The 22,072-nt window shown below is 45.0% G+C and overlaps 5 protein-coding genes across 5 annotated transcripts; 3 read left to right on the top strand and 2 right to left on the bottom strand.

Moving 5' to 3' along the window:
- Positions 1-141: 141 nt before the first annotated feature.
- FUN12 (eukaryotic translation initiation factor 5B) lies at positions 142-3,420 on the bottom strand (the record flags this gene model as incomplete). Its single annotated transcript, XM_049254176.1, has 3 exons — positions 142-385; positions 445-2,882; positions 2,956-3,420. 3 exons carry the CDS (start codon positions 3,418-3,420, stop codon positions 142-144), a joined length of 3,147 nt encoding a protein of 1,048 aa, XP_049106829.1.
- Positions 3,421-3,973: 553 nt separating this feature from the next.
- LOZ57_005143 (uncharacterized protein) lies at positions 3,974-8,097 on the bottom strand (the record flags this gene model as incomplete). The annotated part of the gene is made up of 5 exons (XM_049254175.1): positions 3,974-5,428; positions 5,481-5,662; positions 5,727-7,311; positions 7,364-7,478; positions 7,529-8,097. 5 exons carry the CDS (start codon positions 8,095-8,097, stop codon positions 3,974-3,976), a joined length of 3,906 nt encoding a protein of 1,301 aa, XP_049106828.1.
- Positions 8,098-9,279: 1,182 nt separating this feature from the next.
- Positions 9,280-10,623, top strand: GYP8 (GTPase-activating protein gyp8; the record flags this gene model as incomplete). The annotated part of the gene is made up of 3 exons (XM_049254174.1): positions 9,280-9,433; positions 9,505-9,633; positions 9,710-10,623. The coding sequence occupies 3 exons, from the start codon at positions 9,280-9,282 to the stop codon at positions 10,621-10,623; spliced, it is 1,197 nt and encodes a 398-aa protein (XP_049106827.1).
- A 315-nt stretch (positions 10,624-10,938) lies between these two features.
- On the top strand, positions 10,939-12,028 carry LOZ57_005141 (uncharacterized protein; the record flags this gene model as incomplete). The annotated part of the gene is made up of 4 exons (XM_049254173.1): positions 10,939-10,983; positions 11,062-11,113; positions 11,184-11,892; positions 11,944-12,028. 4 exons carry the CDS (start codon positions 10,939-10,941, stop codon positions 12,026-12,028), a joined length of 891 nt encoding a protein of 296 aa, XP_049106826.1.
- Positions 12,029-16,922: 4,894 nt separating this feature from the next.
- On the top strand, positions 16,923-21,202 carry VPS52 (Vacuolar protein sorting-associated protein 52; the record flags this gene model as incomplete). The annotated part of the gene is made up of 8 exons (XM_049254172.1): positions 16,923-17,391; positions 17,452-17,498; positions 17,556-17,900; positions 17,956-18,250; positions 18,299-19,074; positions 19,129-19,164; positions 20,022-20,147; positions 20,213-21,202. 8 exons carry the CDS (start codon positions 16,923-16,925, stop codon positions 21,200-21,202), a joined length of 3,084 nt encoding a protein of 1,027 aa, XP_049106825.1.
- Positions 21,203-22,072: the final 870 nt, after the last annotated feature.

Below are 22,072 nucleotides of genomic sequence, written 5' to 3'. Positions count from 1 at the left end.
CAGGGCAGAATACATTGGAAGGAGGGGAAGAAGAAAGAAGAAAAGGAACCCAACACTAGAAAGTAAATCGTTACGAAGCACATGCCAATAATCAATATGAATGATGAGTGGTAGTCAAAGGGTTTACGTGTATCAACGTAATCACGGGATATCAAACATGGGCTTCATCTTCTTGATCAACGCCCATTCCTCCATAGAGACCTCTGACCGATAGAATTCTTTTAGGGTATCAATACTTTGTCGAGAAATAAGGGAATACAGCGTGTCGCCTTCTTCCAATTGACGTCCATATAGTGGTTGGTTGGGTCCTTCGATTTTGATAGCAACAGAAGGCTGGCCCTTTTTGCACATTGGGATTTGTTTATGCTCACGCTCAATAGATTGTCTACGGGAATCCATCAGCAAAACGAAAAACAAAACGTAGGCCAATGCTGTTCCACTTACACTCTTCCCAAATTGAATATTTCCTTTGCGCCGGATGCATTGGTCTTGACCGCAGCAATCGGGGTGAGCAATCGCAAATTACCTTCAATCACATCCACACCAATGACAATAGGGTCTTTCTTATTGAAAACAGCGACGGGTTGTAAAACGCACGGGAAGACAGCAAGGAGTTTGCTCTCTTCCTTTTTCTGGGCCGACAATTCCTCCATGTGCTTCGTGAAATCATCAAATAAATGATAAATAATATCCGCTTTGAAGATCTTAATTCCAACCTCATCTGCGTAGGCCTGCGCTTCCTTGTCAACTTTAACATCGAAACATAGCATGACGGCAAATTGTTTTGCCTTTTCCAACATTGTTCCTGCGCGCATCACATCTCGTTTATACACAGGGCCGATAGAAATGTTTGCCACTGGAATTTTAGAGACTCGCAGGAACTCGAGAAGAGCTTCGAGTGAGCCGAGGGTAGAAGCCTGGACGCTGACACCACGGTTATCTTTGGATACTTTGCTGAGAAGATTCTCTAGATCAGACATGACCTCGTCTTCTAAGTCTTCTTCGTCATCATCAGGACCGACAACCATCAATCTAGATCCAGCAATGGCATGCTCAAGATCGTTTGCTGCAATCTTAACACCCAAAGCAGCTTTGACTTCCTTGTTATGGACGTACTGTGATTTAATACGTAGTTCCTTAAGAGGAGCCGGTGTCAGAAGTGCTCGAATGTTCGTCGTGATCGCACCGTTAAGGCCACACAAAACTATACGATCGCCTTCACGAAGAATGCCATTCGACAGAACAACATCAATAGTGGTACCTAAGCCTTCAATAACCTTCACTTCAAGAACAGTACACTCGACCTCTGACAAATACATCAACTTATTCGTCATGCGTTCCTGTGTAAGCGAAACAAGCAGTTTTAGAAGGTCCGGCACACCTTCGCCGGTATGAGCTGATGTTGGCACCAAGGAGACATTACGGGCAAGGGATTTGTTTTCCCAGAATAGTTCAGAGTTGAACCCTTGTTCTGCGAATGCAAGCTTTGTTTTATCAAGGCGATCCCGGAATTCGTTCTGGACACCTTTGTTTTGGAGTTCTAGACTGTCCCGGAAGCCATTGTTATCGATTTTCTTCCAGCCATAAAGACGATCAATCTTATTTAGCGCGACTATAAATGGGGTTTTTCTATCCCTAAGCAACCTCATAGACTCCAGAGTTTGTGGCTCCAAACCGTGCATGATATCGACCACGAGAATGGCAATATTGCAAAGAGATGAGCCTCGGGAGCGTAGGTTAGAGAACGACTCGTGACCTGGGGTATCAATAACCAATAAACCGGGCACTTTGAATTCGAATGACCCATCTTTGTTTACAACTGCAGTCTTTTGGCGAATCGCTTCAGTCGGAAAGTACGTAGCACCGATTTGTTGAGTGATACCGCCGGCTTCTCCTTCTTGGACATTCGTTTGTCTAATCTTATCGAGAAGCTTTGTCTTGCCGGTATCGACATGTCCAAGAATACAACAAATAGGCGATCGCAAGTCGTCTTTAGACCTAGCTGCAAGAGCCTCCTCGTGCTGTTTCCTCCTTCGCTCAGCAGCTTCGGCTTTTCTCTGCGCAATCGCTCGTTGGGCAGCTGTTGTCTCCTCCTCGTCGTCGGATTCGTCGGATTCAGATTCGTCTGCCGATTCGGTAGATTTATGTAACTCAGTAGACGTTTCTGCATTTTCTTCTGATCCCCGTGAAGTCTTTTCTTCGCCCTCTTCATCAGACGAGGGAGCATCCCAGCTGTCCTTAATACCATCATCTATTTCTTCCTCTTCAGCTTTCGCTGCTGCTTCAGCAGCCGCCCGAGCTTTCTCTTCTTTCTCTTGCCTCTTCTTTTCCTCTTCATCAGCCTGGCGTTGTGCTTCGGCCCTAGCAGCAGCGGCTTCCAGGTCGTCTTCTTGTTTTTTAGGGCCCCGTTTCTTTCTGTTATCATAAACTGGCTTTCTCTTCTCTACCGTCTCACCTTCGTTCTCCAGGCCAGCAACTTTTCCACCTGCAGCCAACAATTGCTTCATACGGATTTCATTACGTTCCTTTGTCTCCCTCTGGGACTTTGTAAGCAATTTTCCCTCTTTTCGGAGTTGTTCTTTTTTTTCTCGTTCCTTTTCTTTCTTTCGTTGACGAGCTTCTTCCTTTTTACGCTCCTCCTCTTCTATTTTACGCAATCTCTCCTCTTCACGAGCCTTATTTTCTGATTCAGCCCTCTCACGCTCTTCCTGTTGCTTCCGGAGCAGTTCCTGTTGCTTCTGAATGGCTGCAAGGTGTGCGGGCAGCTTTTTCTTCTTTCCAGATGTCTCGGGAGCGGGGATGGGCTCGGCCGTGGGTTCCGGTGCAGCGGGTTTAACGGGTTCTGCCTTCACGGTGGGCGCTTGAGACTTCTTTTTCGCTGCCTAAAAACCGAGATACATAAGCATTATAGCCCATTGATAAACCACTTCTTGAGAATAAACAATCAAAATCTACCTGTTCCTTTTTCCGCTGCTTCTCTTTCTCCTTTTTTTCCCGCTCTTTCTCTTTCTTTGACTTCATTCTGCTGCCCTCTTCTTCTTCTTCAACCTCAGCCTTCGTCGGCAGCGTCTCTTTCTTAGCCGCTCCCTTACCCTTCTTAGCATACCCGGCAAAGACATCATCCTCGTCAAATGTAGCCTCCTCCGGTTGTTTGGAAGCAAGGTCTGTAGCCGTATTAGAGGTCGGGCCTTCGCCTTCGACAAAATCGTTATCGGCTGCCTTCCCCTTCTTTGCTTTCCTGTTTTTATTCTTCCTCAGAGCAGCTAAGAGTCCGCCTCCCATTTCATCCTCTTGGGTATCAGGTGCAGCATTTGGCTCGGCGGTAACCTCAGTCGGGCCGTTTGTAGGTGTAATAGACTCGCCGAGATCCGCTTCCCAGTCGTCAGCTTGCTTCTTAGCTGACTTCTTTTTCGGGGCCATTTTCACGAAGCACTTTAATCCAGGCAGACAAACTGTCTATCCGGAGCTAGTTCTGAAACGAGGATGTATCGATATGGGGGAGTCGTGGTGGCGCGGGAGGAAAGTCGAGATGATGGAGCCCTTGAGTGACATCAGCAAAACTCGCCAGTCCGACTTAAGGCCCAGAGAGGCGATATCGGGAAATGTATTGTTTCAATGATAACTGATTCAGGGAAATTTCCACCTTGTTGATGTGATACCCCTCGCGTGAAAGTAGGTTTTGCTGAAGTTTGCAGCGACCAACCCGCATTGAAACTTTTTTGACAGTGGGAAGCCTAGGGCCAAGCGAGCCACTGCAAACACTACATGTATGTACTGTAACTACTCCACAACCACTCCATATCTAAACACAAGGTGGTAGCTTTGTCTTATGTAAAATGACCGACCTCTATTTTGAAAGTGAATCTATGTATCTACATCCATCCATACGCTGATCAGATGTATACGATGTACGGAGTACTCCGTACACAACAATCTTTCCGATGATTGCAAGACGAACCCCATGTCGATCCTCTCAAAGCTCAATACGGAGCAGCTCTTCCATCCACGAGATAACAGCTACAAAAGGATTTTTCACGTTTCCCACCACAGGGGTTGCAAAATCTAAGAAATAGTCCATCCTCCCACTATTCTCTCGAGGGCTGCTTGTATAAAAATTTGCAGAGTTCTGCTTCATTATGTCTTCCAGAATCCAAGCGCCATGTTCTACAACCCGACTCAGAACATCACCATCAACGTGCATTGACTCTGGTTTGAGCACCACGGGCGCTAGGTCCTCTGAAACCAGCTTCCATCGGGCTCGGTACTGACATACGATGGGATGGCTGAGGCACAGATTTTGGATGAATCGAAGAAGTCGCCATTCATGTTCTTTGAGAGTCGTGAATCTGTAGATTGTGCCATCAAGTGCTGTGCCATATATGATTTCGGAACGCCCAGACTTGTAAGGCCTGTGGCTCAGGCTGAGTCGAATGACCGACTGAGGAGTATGGGCAGCAAACAGTGGTTTTATGAGCTTCTCATCCTGTAAAAGCTGTAGCTCTGAGAGTCCAACCAGGGCACCACCTCTGTTAGACGTCAGTGTGATTTTCGATTCGCCTTCTAGGTTCACATGCGCCAACCCTTCTCTATCAGTCCCGTCTTGGGCATGAAGCACAAGGCGGTCGTTCGCCAGTGTAAGAATGCAGAGTGAATGTCGTGCTGTCAAGACATATATAAATGGCGTTTTCACCGTAATCGAAAGTGGTGTGGACTCCATTTTGTAGGCTGGTAGTGTTCTCCATTTTTTTGTTGAAGGGTTCAAAGTCTGAAAAAATATTTCGTCGCCAACTCCAAGAACCAGGGACGTGGCAGCATAGGAAGCAACCGCTCTGATGGGCTGCATATATGTATGAATATACTTGATGGTCGCCAGCACCTGGCGTGGGCTGTGGGGGTTTGTGCGCGCGGAGATATAAATCAGTCGCCCTGTGTAAGTACTTCGTGACTGTGACGTTCCAACAACTATCATATTGTAGGCATGCTCACCGCTAGAAAAATTCCAATCAAATAGTGCTGTCACCTTTTCACCAGATGCTCCTGTTGGCATAGCTGCATGTCGGGAATTGTCAAATTGCTGGATAGTACCTTCATCCATATTTAAAGCTGGGGGTGTAGCTGACTGGTCATCTGGGTCAATAAAACAGATTTTGGGGCGGGTATAACGTCGTGTATATTCGCCATCCTTTTCGTAGCTCACAAAATTGTATGCTACAACAAGTTTCTGCAAATATTTAGAGTAGATAATTCGCTTTGGATCCCCAGGGACATGGATTTGCCGAGGAATCGGCTTTGGTGACTTTTCCAACGTGCATGCAAATAGTTGATTGTCAGCGAAGCAAATCAACGAGCCTCCAAGTCCTCCTGGAGGGGCGTTGGGCTGTAAATCGGCACAGCAGAACACATCAATTGTATCTTGCATACGGGCTGGCTATTGAGTGTAAGTCAAGCAGTAGAAACATAGCAGCAACGGGATAACGCACGTTATTTTGGTCCGTAATGAGGATTTTGTCTAGTGTATGACTCAAGCAGTCATCGTTTCCGATAAATGACAATCGCCACAGCCCAGTTCCACAGGCGATGATGGCTGTCGACATATCAGACTCGTAGCCACGAACGCGGGCAGAGGTGTCCCCAAGTTTATATGGGGCATTCTGTTTTAGCTCTAAATTCAAGGTGCTTAACAGTTGCTTTCCTATATTCCCAGGGATCTAATAGATAAGACATACCTAGTGCAGACCCTTGACTTTTCTCAATGTCAAGTGGGACTAACATCCCGTTGCGTAACCCACAAAATAAAGTAGATTTCCGAATCCCATTTTTGAGTGCAGATATTATTCTGAGAGACTCACATGCTGTTGAATCACCGTGTTCTACAGCAGGTAGTATCTCTTGTTCAAGGGCCAGAATTAACCCTCGGGTATAGTTGATCTCGATAACCAGGATTTTGCCTTCGCGTGTGCCAATGAAGAGAAAAAAGTAGGACTCTATCTCCTCAATGAGAAGGCAAAGGGGTACGTAAGCAGTGAGGTATGGCTCAGCAAACATGTCACAGCGTAGGCCAGTAGTACTTAATTCTGATGTTCGTACAACTATATGAACTTTGTCATCGTAGCAGATTGCTGTGGCTAACAACGAGAGGCGGCTGTAGACTGTAGCAGCAATTATTTTCTCTAAAGACCCGAGCCTTACTGAGAATCGAAGGGATTTATTTCCAAGCACGGTCAATTGAATGGAAATATCTGTGATTTGGACCATGACTTGGTCAGCTGTACAAGATGCCGCCAAAGTTTGCGCGCTGAGGTTAAGGCCACAGGTTTCTTCATCCAAAGTGTACAGTTCCTCCGTAGCAGCAAGTGGTATGAAGATTAACGAGGATGACAACGGGCTCGATATCAAGCAATATGTACCTGCAGTCATTAGGTTTGGTAAAGTCCAGAGATTTGTAATACCCGCCGAATCTTCCTGATCAACCACCAACCCAATTCGCGCTTCAAGCCCGTATCTAAATTCCGTAATAGCACCATGACGATTACCCGCACCAGAACAGGCGAAAATCCGGTCGTATGGCGGCCTGATAACTCGAACATTTGTTTTGGAAGGGGAATCATCTTGGTTTTGTCCGGCGATAATTACGGAGTCCAAAGTTGGAGCCCAGTTAGGGATTTTTTGAACACATTTTGGTGGCTTTCTTGGTTCAGTGATGAATAAACCGCCACTACTCAAGCTACCAGTTGCAACAAACAAATCTCCAGCTTCAAACCCTCCATCTAAGATGGCAAATCCACTGTCAAGGCTGCAGCCAAGATAGCCAAGAACCGAGTTTCGTTGCACAGCACCCTCTTTTATTTCAAGATATAAAACTTCACCATCCTCACGGCATAGGTAAATATCATCAAATTCTTTGTTATGAACTTCATGCCGCATGGGTCTTGTCCATTGTGTCCAAATCAGATCTGTCAACTGAAGATCATCTCTTGGTGGAAGCACATATTTTCTGATGGTGCAGTCTGGCTCCAAAATGTCTTTAAAAATGTGCACAGCACCAGGGGTTACAAAGAGCACAGACATAGATTGAATCAAGGGTATTAAAATTGGTGGAGCTCCCCACTCTGATGGAAGTCTTCTCATCATTGTGATTTTCAGCATATTAAAGCAGAGAACATCTTGTTTCACTGCCCAATCGTAGATCTCAACATGAATGCCTGTACGCCGTGATGTAACAAGCATAAGAACGATGCTGTTAGGATTGTTTGCTTTTGGATATAAAAACTCCATTTTCAGAATATCACCTTCAGTTCTGAAAAATTCTTCCTAAATGAAGTTTGGATTAGTCTTGAGATAGGAAAGATGAGGAATGTAATACCTCTAAAATTGGATTCACTGGCCCGTTTTTCATTTCACATTGCATGACCCGAGGGGGCTTTAGTGCGAACACACCAAAAAACTGATGAGTTGTGGAGATAGTCATTGCTCTAGATCTGCCGATTGTTAGTTATGTTGCCCATATTGTCTTGCAGTGCTTGCTCACCGAGGATCGATTGCAAGGATTCTGCCGTATTCTTCTAGGGAGCTGACTTCTGCTGGCAACGGCCGCCGCGCATGTATGAATTCATATCGCCCTCGAGGTAACTCTCTAGCGTACATAAATATGATCTCCTTGGATGACAAAATCAGCACAAGAATTTGAGGTGGTACATTTTCCATGTCTTGCACCAAATCGCGAATATTGCCTTGATCTTCTAAACCAAGCTCGGGGCGCGTATTGATAACTTTTGCGGCCACAATTTTAGCATCAAAATCTGCCTTGGTAATAATTTCTTCCAAGTGCCCACTAGGAACAAGCTCTTTGACTTGAATGAAACTATCTCCAACAAAAACAACATCATTCTTTTTAGGATGTCGAATTCGTGCTGGCAATACCCACTGGATTGCAGGGCCACACACAAGTGTCCTTGAAAGAAGACCTATGGATGGAGGTTTGAAAACAGGTGTATTGGCCGGCATGTTGAGTTCCCGATTTCTAGCCAAGATTTCTCCAATATTAACGCTTCTGGTGGCCCATTCACCATTTTCAAGATATGTGGTTTGCACTGACATGGTGCCACTGGGTACTTGAAAAAAAAGAAGAATAGGGCGCTACAAAATTAGAAACAAACAAACAAAATAAAAACAAACGTTATGGGGTGACTAACGCTGGATTGACGTGCTCAGCAAAGCACCCTGTGTGTTCCCAATACTTTAGGAAAGTGGCGCCTTTCCGGGGCGGGAGCTTGCAGGGGGCGAGTCTGTAGGTCTCCGAAGGTTACCAGAGAAGAAATAATACGCTTTGAAAAACAAAAACATCGAGTAGCTCGGTCTCGAAGGTGGGATGTTCCAAAATTCGGATCAGAGGCTACTAATAAAACAAGCTAGCAATAGAAGCTTTGCAACTGCTCGACAATTGCACATATCAACGTTCGGACATTGTGGATGCTGGGGAAAAATTCAGCGAATGGAGAATCCTGGCAGTCATGTGTATGCAAAACTCACAACTATTGGAAATGAAGCAGTTTGTGACTCGTGTTTATTCCAACAATTTATCGGAATAGTTGAAGGACATTGTAATATCAGCTAAGAACCATGCAACCACAGTATCATGCCATGTCTTAAATGCCCAATGTTTGTTTGGCAATGGGATTCCTGAAAAAGTGCTCACATCAGTGACCCATTGATCAGCAAGAATAAAGATGAGAAGAGAAGTGTAGAAAATGACAGTTATTATGCGCCCTCAAAATACAGTTATTACCACTGAGTTTCTAGAACTAGAGGTCATCTTTCACCGTGCTCAAAAGGAAAGTTATACAGTACTAGGTGACATGGCACTGTATGGAGCAGTTAGGTCTGACGTAGTTAGACAGTCTAAACCTTTTCAGGAACACTTTGAGCCCAGTTAACAGGTACACAGTTAACACAACCACACAGGCAGCCATATTAAGATGTTAGATAATAGACAGACTTATTCTACGGAGTAGACTGTTCAAAAGAAATTGTTTGCTACTGTTTATGATTCTTTCAAATTCCAAAGAACAATTTGCGCCATTTCAAACTGCCACACAGAGTAAATACACTACTTCGTGGGACCCAAACAACCTGTGTCAGTATTACCTGTTGAAATTAATTTCGCCAGGAAGATAGTTGGAGCTGTATTCAGTTCATTATTGCATGCATGGATGTATGTATGCATGTACAGCCACTCTGAGGGTTAGAAAGAGACAACTGTCGCCGGAATCGGACGGAGCAATGTCTAGCAATGAAGGCACTTCGGCCTCTGAGTCCTATCGAATGAAAGAATGTGATATACTGCGCTGCTGCAACCAGAAAGATATCGATACTCTGGTAGCTTTAGCATGCTCAGATGGTGGCTTATTACGCGACGACCTTCGCAAATTAGCCTGTAAGAATATCTTCCAACACATGTTGTGCAAAAGTTTTGGGCTTATAATATAACTATGTATACGTCCTAAGGGCCACTATTACTTGGGTGTGAACGGGAACCTACCGGCAAGAATTCAAGAGTCGATGACCTTCCTAGGCATCGTGATGAAGAACAAGTAAAGTTAGACGTTAACCGAGCCTTTGTACATTATCCAAATTGTGAGTTACATAGCGTACCTCTAGTCCTTGCCGCACCAAGAAGAATTTACTAATATAATACCTATGTGCAACCCAGACCGGACTGCTGAACAATTGGAATTTAAAAAAAAAGAACTGTTTGATCTAATCATATCTATCCTCAGAAAACACCCTATGTTGTGTTACTTCCAAGGATATCACGATATTGCACAAGTTCTACTTCTTGTGCTCGGCCCAAAAGACTCCGCATCTGCAGTGGAGCGAATTTCCCTTTTCCGGATCAGGGACTATATGCTACCTTCCCTCTCTCCTTCCATTAAACATCTTCAGCTACTTCCCGCCCTTATTAGCCTTGCAGACCCGGTTCTTTATAGTCACTTGTCTGGAACACAGCCATTTTTTGCCCTGGCCGCAACCCTTACGCTCTACGCCCATGATATTCAAGAATACAGTGATATAGCACGACTGTATGACTTCATCCTTTCCCACGAGCCAGTTGTATCGATCTACCTATTCGCGTCAATTATACTTTCGAGAAGGAAAGAGCTGCTTGAAATTCCTACTGATGAACCAGAAATGATCCATTTCACGCTTTCGAAACTTCCACAGCCCCTTGATCTTGAGATGCTGATTGGTAACGCAATGAAGCTATATCTTCACCATTCTCCCGAATCCCTTCCGTTTCGTGCCTGGAAGAAGATTTCTCAACATAGTGTTTTGAAAACATCTAGAGATTTATCCTTACACACGACAACTCTTGTTGCACGAGACTTGTTTGAAAAGCAGGCCGACGAACTTCGCCGGGAAGAGATGAAGCAGAAGGCTGTTGCTCTCTTGAAAAGTCATTCACGAACATTCCGGTCGGTTGCGCTTAGTATTTTTGTTGGGATTCTGTCATACTGGATTATGAAGAACAATTATCACACCTTAATAAGATGGCCATCCTGTAATCACCATGTTCCCGCGCCTTTAGTGGGCACGGTGGCGCAGATAAGGTCGATATTCTTCTAGGTATATAATATAGGTATACAAATAGGCCGCCATTACCCTTGTTTCTTTTTCTTAATATATTATAAAGTAATCTTGCGTAAGCAATCTAAACATTGTGAATACTATTTCCATTCTATACAGCGAAAGTAAACTGTAGTGTAATTTGTGTATGTCCGGACCACCCCGTGCTCCGTAGATAAAATGATGTTACGGCCACGGAAAGTGCGTGGCGATAACAGACTCAAACTAATCTGTCTTCATCTGGTGACTACGGAGCACTCACTCAGGCACAACTTTGGCAAATTCACTACAGCTTTCCATGCTTCAGTGTCCACCATGGCTAATCGCGGCTACGATGTTGTTGTGGATGTAGATGCTGAGGTAAGATAACTATCTGCTTTCCTCTCCCCTATCTGCTGAGTTTTGGGGATTTCAATTGACAGATGCCTGCCGTTCTAGGGCGACCTCGGACATACTGATCTCCAAGAAGACCTGGAATTTCACAATTCAAGTAGGCAGAGGGCTGTATCTATTGACATAAAAGTGTATAAGGCTAACTGGAACACGTTTTGTCTTGGTAGACTTCGACGAAAACCCTAGAAGCGCCAACAAACCTCATTCAGCCTCAGCTCCATTCATAGGGGGTGCTTCTTCCTCTCGCCGTGGCACATCCCCTGGAGGAACTCCCTCGAAACATCGCTTATGGACTCTTACATATTACGCGCAATATTTCGATGTTGATACTAGCGAAGTCTTCCGTCGGTGTACAGCAACCTTATACCCACGCTCGAACTTCCTAGATGTTCTGGACGGAAATGCAGATCTCTATGGTCCATTTTGGATTGCTACAACAGTCGTCGTTATTCTTTTTCTTACAGGAACGATATCTCAGTACCTTGCTCATGAGAAGAAACGCCACTTTGAATATGATTTCCGTTTGTTGTCTGGTGCAGCTGGACTGATATATGGATATACGGGGGTGATTCCCATTGCGTTGTGGGCTGCTTTGCGTTGGTTTGGGAGTACCAGCGCAGATTTGGTCGAATGTTGGGCTCTCTATGGCTATGCGAATTTAATCTGGATTGCCGTAGCCCTGGTGAGTTGGAGCCCGCTTACTATTCTCAACTGGGTTCTTGTAGGCGTTGGTTTCGGATGGACGGTATTCTTCCTCCTACGAAACCTGTACCCAGTACTCAGCACGGCAGATACAAGGACAAGTAAGATTTTATTGATTCTAGTCATCGCACTACACGCAGGGCTGGCGATTGCGATTAAAATTCTCTTTTTTGCGTGAGTGCTCTTTCCTTTCCCTTGTCACATATGCTAATATTCCACCAACAGCCATGCTAGCCCTGTCAAGACAAATAAAGACAAAGGCAAGGATGACCATGATGATAAAGATAAACTGGCCCGCATGCTCTTTTAGTTTGAAACCGCATCCTATATCCTTGTCGTGTTGCTTCCCATCTCCATTTCATGACCCTGTATTTTAAGTGTAGACTGTAGCTGCAGATGGCATATGAAATTCATAGATACTTCATAGCACTGCGGTACAAGAAGAAAATTGAACTTGTTGGTTTTCGAGGCTATGAGGGACGTGAAAAGACATTATAAAAACATGATCAAGGTCCCCTTCTAAACGCCCGACATCGAGATCATCGTCACAACAAGCCAGTACTCTGGATTTCCACACGTATTTATCACCAACAAAACCGTAACATATATCTACTTCAACTTCTTCTTTGGTCGGAGCTGGTTCGTGTGTCCGCATTTCTTCTTTCTGCAGTTGGTGGCACGTGGAGGAAGGCGAGCCTAAATGAAAAAAAGTTCAGTCCCAAGTCCGTTTGTCGATAGCTCCTACATAATTGTAATAACACATACATAGCATTTTCGGCAGATCATTTTATCGCAGTTGTATTTGCTGGCCAAGGCCTTGAGGGAAGGCTCGATGATTCCTCCACGAAGGCGAAGGACAAGGTGAAGTGTCGATTCCTATAGTGAATCCAGGTTCACAGTCAGCGATGTTTCAACTTCAACCATTCTTCCCTTTCTGGTTATGTCGCCAATATTCGTATCAAGCAGACTTCGTACACCAGTATTCGGAGATGGCAGGTTTATGTACCTTTTGGATATTATAATCGCTCAAAGTGCGACCATCCTCAAGCTGCTTTCCGGCGAAAATCAATCGCTGTTGGTCTGGCGGAATACCCTCCTTGTCCTGAATCTTGCTCTTGACATTATCAATTGTATCGCTCGACTCGACCTCAAGAGTGATGGTCTTGCCGGTGAGGGTCTTAACGAAGCTACTCGCAACGAGAACAACTGTCAGTATTGCTTATTTGCTGGCTATGGATTAATGCGACAATGGTTGAGTGGCAAGGCTTCGCGTCGAGGTTGACCTACATCTGCACTAAAAAAAGGGGGGTAGAATGTCAGATCATTGGTTCAGGTATTAAAAATAAGAGGGCTGTTAGTAGAAGAACTTACTGATTACGGAGTTATCTGCTGTTATCTCACAGTCCTTTGCTTCGTCGTCAAGAAGGTCCGGGATTTGGAGAGTCGTTCGCTTAGCGGGACAAGGGGAGGCGCGCTAGCCCTAAACCCTAATTTCCAGATATGGCTCTCGAAATTCAATGTTGATCTTAATTTACGCCGCGTTTATTACTCCATAACTAGTGGATTCTTACGATTGGCGAACATCCATGTTCAATGATTGTACTCCGTACTCCGTAAACGCTTGCTATACAGAGTACTTTCATTGACCTATATCTTGACTATATTTGGGTTTAGAATCACCCTGACTCCGCGATCTTGACTTGTCTCTCCTTTTGCTTTTGGTTCTATCCTGGCCGTTAATCCTGCATTCAGCCTGGTAAACTGCAAAAACTATGGTCCCTAAGGACACGCCGATGACTGTGGCTGCGGCATTATAAAAGTCTCTAGCGATTTTTGAAAGCTGTTCTTCGTATCGATAGCGATTATATGTGCTTCCGGGCCGAGCAATAGTTTCGCTTACCTTACTTGTATCGTCATCACTCAGCACCCTTCTCATTTTCATTTTTGACATAATTTTATGCAAATTTGTCGAAATAAGGCTATCATCGTCGGAGTCTGGGGAAGGCAATGTTGTATTGTCTACTCGTTCCGTTGGAAACATGTCTGCAAAGGGGTTCGCCCCTGTGGCTTTTACTTAGTTCTAAAATTGTGCAATCACAGAGTCAAGAGCCGCCTCAGAAGCATACCTTTTTTGGTATCTATCCACATTTTACTATACCAATCCATATAGTCATCAAGCTGCACATGCGTCATGTGCAGTGCATCCTTCTCATTCACGTCAATTTCAAACCCTTTTCCAATTCTCTGTCCAAATTTCCCTCTAGTATTGAAGTCCTCACGAACCTCGGACCATAAATCCCAATCAACCAATTGTGCGGCTGGATCTTTCAGGGAATTTGGGTATCTTTTTTTGTCATCAAACGGGTAGAGCAACTTAGTAGCAACAACGACGAGGCTCATCAATTGAACCTCTGGCAAGAGAAGTTTATTAAACCTTCCAGGTTTGGTTGTGAACGAGAAAGAAAAATCTACTATTTCTCTCAGACGATTGGTGGCAACATATACCTCTACTAGACTAATTGTTAGTTGATCTATCTCAGCCTCATAGATTTGGGGGTCGCACGCGGTAAAGCGAGCTGCTTGATGTAGGATAATAGCAATATTGGCGAATTTATGGGGGGGACGGTAACTCCAAACTCTCGGAAATATAAGACCGTTAAATCGGCAACTGCTCGATGAAGTTGGTCACCAGTTGGAATATTCTATAGCCGGCATCAGGTAGATTTTCAAGGAACGAGTAGGCGTATACATACCCTAGGGTCTAAAACATTATAGTACAACGCAGGGAGCCTTTCTTTCATGTCTGGTGGGATATACCGGGTCAGCTTTAAAAGGGGAACATCATCCCTAGCAATCCATCTTCACAGTAGCCAGTTAGTCCAGTATAGTCATGAGCAGCCATTTGAAAGTACCTTTGAACGTATCCCAAGCTAATGGGTATTCTAAGAAATAGGGCTGCTATGTAGCACAGTGCCACAGAATCAATTGCTTTCGGTGAATCGCTCAGCTTTCGCCTATGATATATGTACTCCTCATCATCTAGCTCAGTTTGCTCGGTCTGGGAGCTGAAAATCTCAGAGGTATTGTCACCAGACGGGTAGCTATCATCCCCTCTTTTGTAAAGTCTTTGCAGACGCAGGGTCCATAAATCCTTTACGATTATCTATCAATAATTTTAGAGCTTGGACCAGATGTAGTGAATGGATTGTCCTTCGCACCTCAAGCTCCGTAGGTAAACCCTTTTCATGAATAAAAGCATAACATTGCTTCCAAAGAACCAGCTGATATGCCTCTAAAAAGAGCTGATACGCCTGACTACCATAGTATTCTAATATAAGAATCAGCGTATGTATCTGATTCTTGGAGCGAAAGACTCAACTCTTTGATACCCTCTGAGTTGCTTCTTTTTTCTGCCGAATAGTCCGCCCTTGAGTGCCGAAATCTTCATCATCTGCGATCACTTGTCGGCCCTATAAGAGCGAGGTGATTGTGTCGTTAGCGATCAAACGTGGTGACATTTCACGGGCATTGGAATATTGACTTCTTGCTGGTGCCCCTGTCTGCAGAACCATAGGCCATTCTCCAAATAATAGCGCGTCTCACGGCAACCGTCTTGCCCGCAGGCTCCGCGGTTTATCTCATCCATCTAAATACCTATTGGTTGAAAGCAATCCTTGCATCATGTGAATAATACATACATAACTACTTGGAAGGGTGATGTCCTAGGTCGCTCATTGCCACTACAAAACTCTAATAATAACCACGAATAATCTTTTTGTGCCAATAGAGGTTCACACAACATGGACGACCAAAAGATCACATCAGGTCTTTTTAATATTTTATCATTAACCTGTCATGCAGAAGCTAACATCGAAATGTCTGCTTAAGTACATACAATGAAGACACATCATCACTACTGGCAAGCAGTCTTCGAAAACCTAGCACCGTTCCCAAGAGGGACAAGAACTAGCAAAAGCCCATATTTTCCCAACGACACCCCAAGTAAAATTCGAGGGCGCTATAGAGCGGTTTCTAACAGGCAAAATGGAAAACTGTATACAAGATGCTTATTTGGGAGCTTCCTTAGCATCCATGGCGACTTCTTCGCCCATCGCAGTCAAAACAACAACGTCTGGAAGTTATTAGTCTTATTATAAAGTAGATGTCGAAACTTGAGACTAAACATACTGATATCTTTCTCCTCGACACGGAAGAGCTTGTCAATCTTTTCACCAACTTCGCCATCTGGAAGCTTGACATCATCTTTGGTGGAGCCATCATCGGCCATAAGAGAAAGAAACCCATCCTCAGAAATGTCGATCTAAAATCGTATTAGAGGTGCTTAGAAGAAAAGAATTTTAAAGGAAACATACGAGCTGGTATTCCTTGCGAGTGACGTTTGGCACCTCCATGTTATGGGTTGAGGGAGACAAATCTTCGAGTTTTTTGCCAGTGAAGATGTCGATCGCCACGAGATGAACTTTCGCGTGACCGTGCTTGCCAGTCTTTGAAGTAGACATTTCAACGATCTTGCAGGGGCGGCCTTTGATGACGACGAAGCCATTCTTCCTCAACGCAGAGCACTGCATTGGGTAGGTGGCCGAGGCGCCGGCGTCGGCGCTCTCGAAGGTGTGCTCGTGCTACATAGAAGGCGATATCAGCAAGACTAAACGTCAATACCGTAAAAATCGTAACGAGTGAAAGGACAGGTATCTCCCAGTAGCAGAGGGGTCACATGCCCCTCAAAAAGTGGGATGGACGGTAAGGTGCCTACCTGAGCGTCGTCGGCCATGCTTATAGATATAGGTAAAACCGGTGAAAGATAAAAAGATTGAGGTCGAAGAGCGGCCGACAAAAAATGCAGAAGAATGGGAGGGGGGTGTGAAGGATGGATCGAGCAGAGCAATTCTGATGAGGACTGGATTGAAAATAAAAATGAGTGGAGATTCATTCGCTGTGGCCTTAGGAGGGGTAGCCGACGCTTAACCTACTTTGGAAGTATGTTTGTGCAGTTTACACCCCATACTTCGCGCTAGCGGAAATGATGGCTATGGTCAGCCGAACCAGCGATCTGATAACGGATAGCCCGCCGTAGCCATCCACCCCAGAGCTAGCTGTACCCCAGAGCCATATTTCCCATACGATGTAGCCTTCAATCTGGCAACAGTCTTCAACAGAACCCTTGGACTGAATGGTCGCTGAACATGTGGCTCGACCGCTTCTCAGGGCATTCTGGTGCTGGCAATCCTGCTCCCTTCCAGCGACAAGCTTCGCCCATCCCGCGACAGTCCCAGCACAATGCGGGTAACCCGCCCTCTCGCCCCCCATTTAACAAGCGCTCGTCATCACTATCTCTTGCTTCAGTCGCAAATGCTTCCACAAGCTCTTTAGCAGGCTCACTACGCCCGGGAAATGCCCCTCTAGGGAAATCAACACCGGCCGCCACGCCTGGTACTGACCCCGTCGAAGTTCTACAGGGCATAATTGGAAACAAAGGCCAGCTAGATGAAGAGCCGTGCAGCTTTAGCTCAGATACCTTTACTGTTGCAAAACCAGAGCAATTAGTAAAGGCTATTGACTTCAGAGATCGGAGCCTAGAACAATTTGCATACCAGAATAATGAGCTGATGGAGTTTCCTAATGACTCTGTGGTATCCCAGTCTGCTGATCAATGTGAGTTTCATGCCATATGAGTACTCTACTCTTAGGAAATATATTGACCTAAATACACAGATGAGAAGGAAAAACAACGCTTCCAAGAACTCCACGGTTCAATTGCAGTGAGCTAGACTACCAGCTTTAACTACCGCAGATTCTTACGTCGGTTTACTATACAGGGCTGCGACGATGTTTTGAAATCCGTAGAGGCGTACCTCTTAAAATTTCAGGCTGAACTGAGTGCCGTTTCCGCAGAAATCGAAACACTTCAATCGCGTTCAACGCACTTAGGTTCTCAACTTGAAAACCGGAAAAATGTCGAACAGCTTCTGGGTCCAGCTGTTGAAGGCATCGCCATATCTCCTCGAACAGTCCGGATGATATCGGAGGGGCCTATAAATTCGGATTGGATTCAGGCACTAAACGAACTCGAATGCCATTCCGCCAGCGTTGAAGCTGATTCTGTTAAAAATGTTAAAGCCGTGGAAGATGTGAAACCCCTACTTTTGGACTTGAAAAATAAGGTGAGAATATCAGTATTCCGAAAACGTGGCTATCACCCCTAATCTTAAAGCAAAGGCTGTGGAAAGAATTCGCGATTATCTAGTCGCCCAAATTAGGGCCATACGATCCCCCAATATAAATGCGCAAATACTTCAACAGCAGTCTCTAGCCAGGTACAAGGAAATCTATAGTTTCCTCTCTCGGCACCAACCACAGTTAGCAGAGGAAATTCTGCTGGCGTATGTCAATACCATGAAATGGTATAACCTTTCGAACTTTACTCGTTATAATCAGGCTCTTGATAAGCTGAAAATCCATTTCATGGATCGCAACGATCTCTTAGGTGGCGAAACTGCCTCTCAAAAAAGCTGTGCGTATAACTATTCTCATCTTTCGCCACTGTTTTGACATCGTCTAGCACACCCTTTCCCTAGCGTTCGTAATCTCCATTCATCACACGACCCTTTTACTCTTGGGCGTCGAATAGATATCCTGAAATCGAGCAGCCCGATGGCCTTATCTTCATATCTTGCAGAAGAAGATAAGTCCTATCATGGAGTTGAAGTTCCTTTTAGAAATTTTAATCTCGCTTTGATCGACAATATATCTGCGGAGTTTTCCTTCATGACAGAAACGTTCGCGGCTAAGTCGGTACAGCAGGCATCACGAAGAGTAGTGGCAATATTCGAACCTATTTTCAATTTAGGCCACAATCTAACAAAGCAGTTAATCGAAAATACAGCAGACTGCCTTGGGATTCTTCTGTGTGTACGGCTGAATCAACAGTTTGCTTTCGAGCTACAACGACGTAAAGTTCCTGTTGCCGATTCATATATTAATGGCATCAACATGCTCCTCTGGCCTAGATTCCAGATTGTTATGGACATGCATCATGAATCTCTTAAAAGAGTGGCATCGTCTAGTCGAGGGAACATCTCAGCGTTATCACTCACCGGTGGCGACAAGCAGTCACTAGCTCCACATTTTCTAACGCAGCGGTTTGGGCAATTTCTCCATAGTATACTTCAGCTAAGCAGCGAGGCTGGAGATAACGAGCCGATTTCTAACAGCCTGGGCCGGTTGACCACGGAATTTGAAGCACTTTTGACCAAGCTTAGCAAAGCCTGTGGCGAAGCGAAGAGAAAGGAGCGCTTCCTATTCAATAATTATTCATTACTCCTTACCATAATCAGTGTAAGCCACCCTTTAAATATCGATATATTCTGCGACACTGAGAAATGCCTCTAGGACACTGAAGGGAAACTTGCTGAAGAGCAACAGACTGTAAGTGCTCCCCTATGCTGCCACCTTGTTAAGTTGTTGCTAAGAGCTACAGCACTTCAACTTGATGATCAGAAAAGTCGGTGGCAAGTAATTGCTCCTACATAAAAAGCTATGATAGAAAACGCCGCGGTATTCATATAGTCGTGCGATTTACTACAAATATCGAGTAATTACCCATTGGGCTGGTGTTTGAGAATTCTAGTTGTCAGATCGTTAAAGCAACCGGGCCGGTACTGGGAACAGGGTCTTGGTTGACATACATATATTCGTTGGACACGGCTTTTCGTCCTTGGAACCTATGCACATCGCTTAGACCATTCTATTTAGTTCTAGATTATAGAGGCGCAGTATTCTTACTGTTGGCTGCCGTGCCACAGCTTCGTTCTGTGAATATAGATCACCTAGATATACCATAAAGTTATTGCATATTCCGTGAAACTATTCCGTACAGGGCACCCTTTTTTCGTAGTCAGCTTCGGTGGTGCATGCGAGGCAGGAAACCTTTAGAGTGCTGGTAGCTAACTACGAAACTGCGTGATCAGCAGAAGGCCATGCTTAATGCGTCTAGATGCTTTACACTTCAATAGTTACCCGCGCCAAAACACGAAGTATTGGTTAGGATTCCTGCCTATACGTATGTACACTTGACATGCGATAAGTCAACTTGTCCATTGATCAAGAAAGGCGCAAAGCTAAAAACAAAATGCGGCCCCGGGTAGGTTCGACGGTCTTGCATGGCATATCTTGGGCGGGCAGACGCCTCTCAACGTCAAGGCCAGCAGGTGCAGATTTCACGCATGTGGTAAGCGCCTCTTGCATCTCACATCATCGATACGCTATATCTGACTATAGTTCAGATCGTGGGTGCCGGTGTTGTAGGACTGGCGGTGGCCCGGCAGCTGGCGCGCAGAGAACGCACCTCAACACTTCTAATTGAGCGCCATGGTGTAGTCGGAACAGAAACGAGTAGTCGAAATTCAGAAGTATAGTCCAATTTCCCCATCAGCTACATGATGATAAAGTATCTGATATTGGACTGCGTTCGCAGGTTATCCATGCAGGTCTTTACTACGGCCATGATACTCTGAAGACTACCCTGTGTATTAAGGGTCGAGAACTTCTTTATTCACTCTGCCGGAAGCATGATATTCCACATCGCAACACTGGAAAGTGGATTGTTGCCCAGGATGATGGGCAATGGGCGGAATGCCAAAAGGTCCATTCGCATGCGCAAAGCATTGGCGTGCCAACGCACTTCGTTGGGCGTCAGGAGGCGCAGAGACGAGAACCTGATGTGCGGGCGCAAGCAGGGATCCTAGAATCACCAACAACAGGCATAGTGGATAGCCACGCGCTGATGACGTTTTTACATGGTGATTTTGAAGATAGGGGTGGTGACTGTGTCTTAAAAACTGAGGTGATTGATATCGAGCCATTGGACAGTGGAAAGGAGGGTTATAAGATATTTACCAAGTCCCATAGCGGGGAGGAAGATTCAGTCACAACAGAGGTGCTGGTCAACTGTGCTGGTCTCTACGCGTGCGATATAAGCAATATGGTACTGCCCAAAACCCGGCATAGGGTGCCCTATTTTACGAAGGGGTCATATTTCTCCTATTCGGCATCACAGCCGAGACCAAATATATTATTATACCCCGCTCCAAAGCCAGGACTCGGTGGACTCGGGACGCATTTAACACTTGACATGACCGGGCGTGTACGATTTGGTCCTGATGTGGAATGGATAGATAACCCGAATGATTTCAAACCAAATCCGGCGAGGCTGCAAGAGGCGATACCGGAAATTCAAGCCTTCCTACCTGGAGTAGATGTCAATGCGATAGGAACAGACTACTGTGGGATTCGGCCTAAACTGTCCAACATGGCGTCGGTAGTCAAGGCGAAAGGGTTCCAAGACTTTGTGATCCAAAGAGAGGAGGGGTTCCCTGGCTTTATCAATTTACTTGGTATTGAAAGCCCAGGGCTAACAAGTAGCTTGGCTATTGGAGAGATGGTTGAAGGTTTGGTGTATAGATGACGTTAACCTAGCTCATCTGCTATATACACATACTGGTTTCGTCTGATTTCACAATAACTTGGATTGGATTAGTTACCATTGATCGAAAGTTTTTATACTTGCAAAAAACTTAATGAACTGGACTCGGAAAGAAAGAAAACACCACCGGCAGCTCTATGCTGAAGCCTAGACACACCAGAGAACCTGAGGGCATATAAGATTTTCCAGAGCATAGCGTCTTATTTCTTAGTGCATTTTCAAGCAAGTAACTACTCGGCACATTCCAAAAAAGTCCGCCGGAGAGTAGGAGCTCCATGACAAACAAAAAGAACTCATCCTGGTTTAACCAAAAACGTAATCTAACAATCAAAGTTATTTCCCATGTTATGACTATGTACGCTGAGGGTGAGTACTAGGCATAATAGAAAACATATGAATAATAGCAAAAGTGCTCTATAGCAGTTAATATACATACAATCTTGTGAGTGGCTAGCCCGCACTTAGAAAATAAAAAGAGCCTTCGAAAGTTGCAGGAAAAGGACGAGATTAAAATGTAACAATCTGTTAACTACTTTCAACACTGACTGATATGTATCAAGCAAACAGAAAAAGAACAGGGAAAGCAAGCAGAGGGTGAAGAAATAGAAAAGAAACCGTCCAGCCCAAGAACTTTTGCCGTCCCTTCCGTCCGAACGTTGGAAAAGATAGAAAATCATGCACCCGAATCCGAAGGTTGCGTACCAACCCAGAAAGAGAAAAGAAGAACACGAGAAGCGGGAGACGCACGAGTTAGGAAATGGGCATGCAAAAAAGGAAAAGTGAGGTGAAGAAAATGTCGAGCGGAGGATGGATAGGCATCTCTGCATCGAGCGACAAAAGACCTCGTGGATA

This window comes from Ophidiomyces ophidiicola (assembly GCF_022830035.1).
Source record: "Ophidiomyces ophidiicola strain CBS 122913 chromosome Unknown scaffold_24, whole genome shotgun sequence".
Taxonomy (NCBI): domain Eukaryota; kingdom Fungi; phylum Ascomycota; class Eurotiomycetes; order Onygenales; family Onygenaceae; genus Ophidiomyces; species Ophidiomyces ophidiicola.
This window is presented reverse-complemented; position numbering and strand designations above follow the sequence as displayed.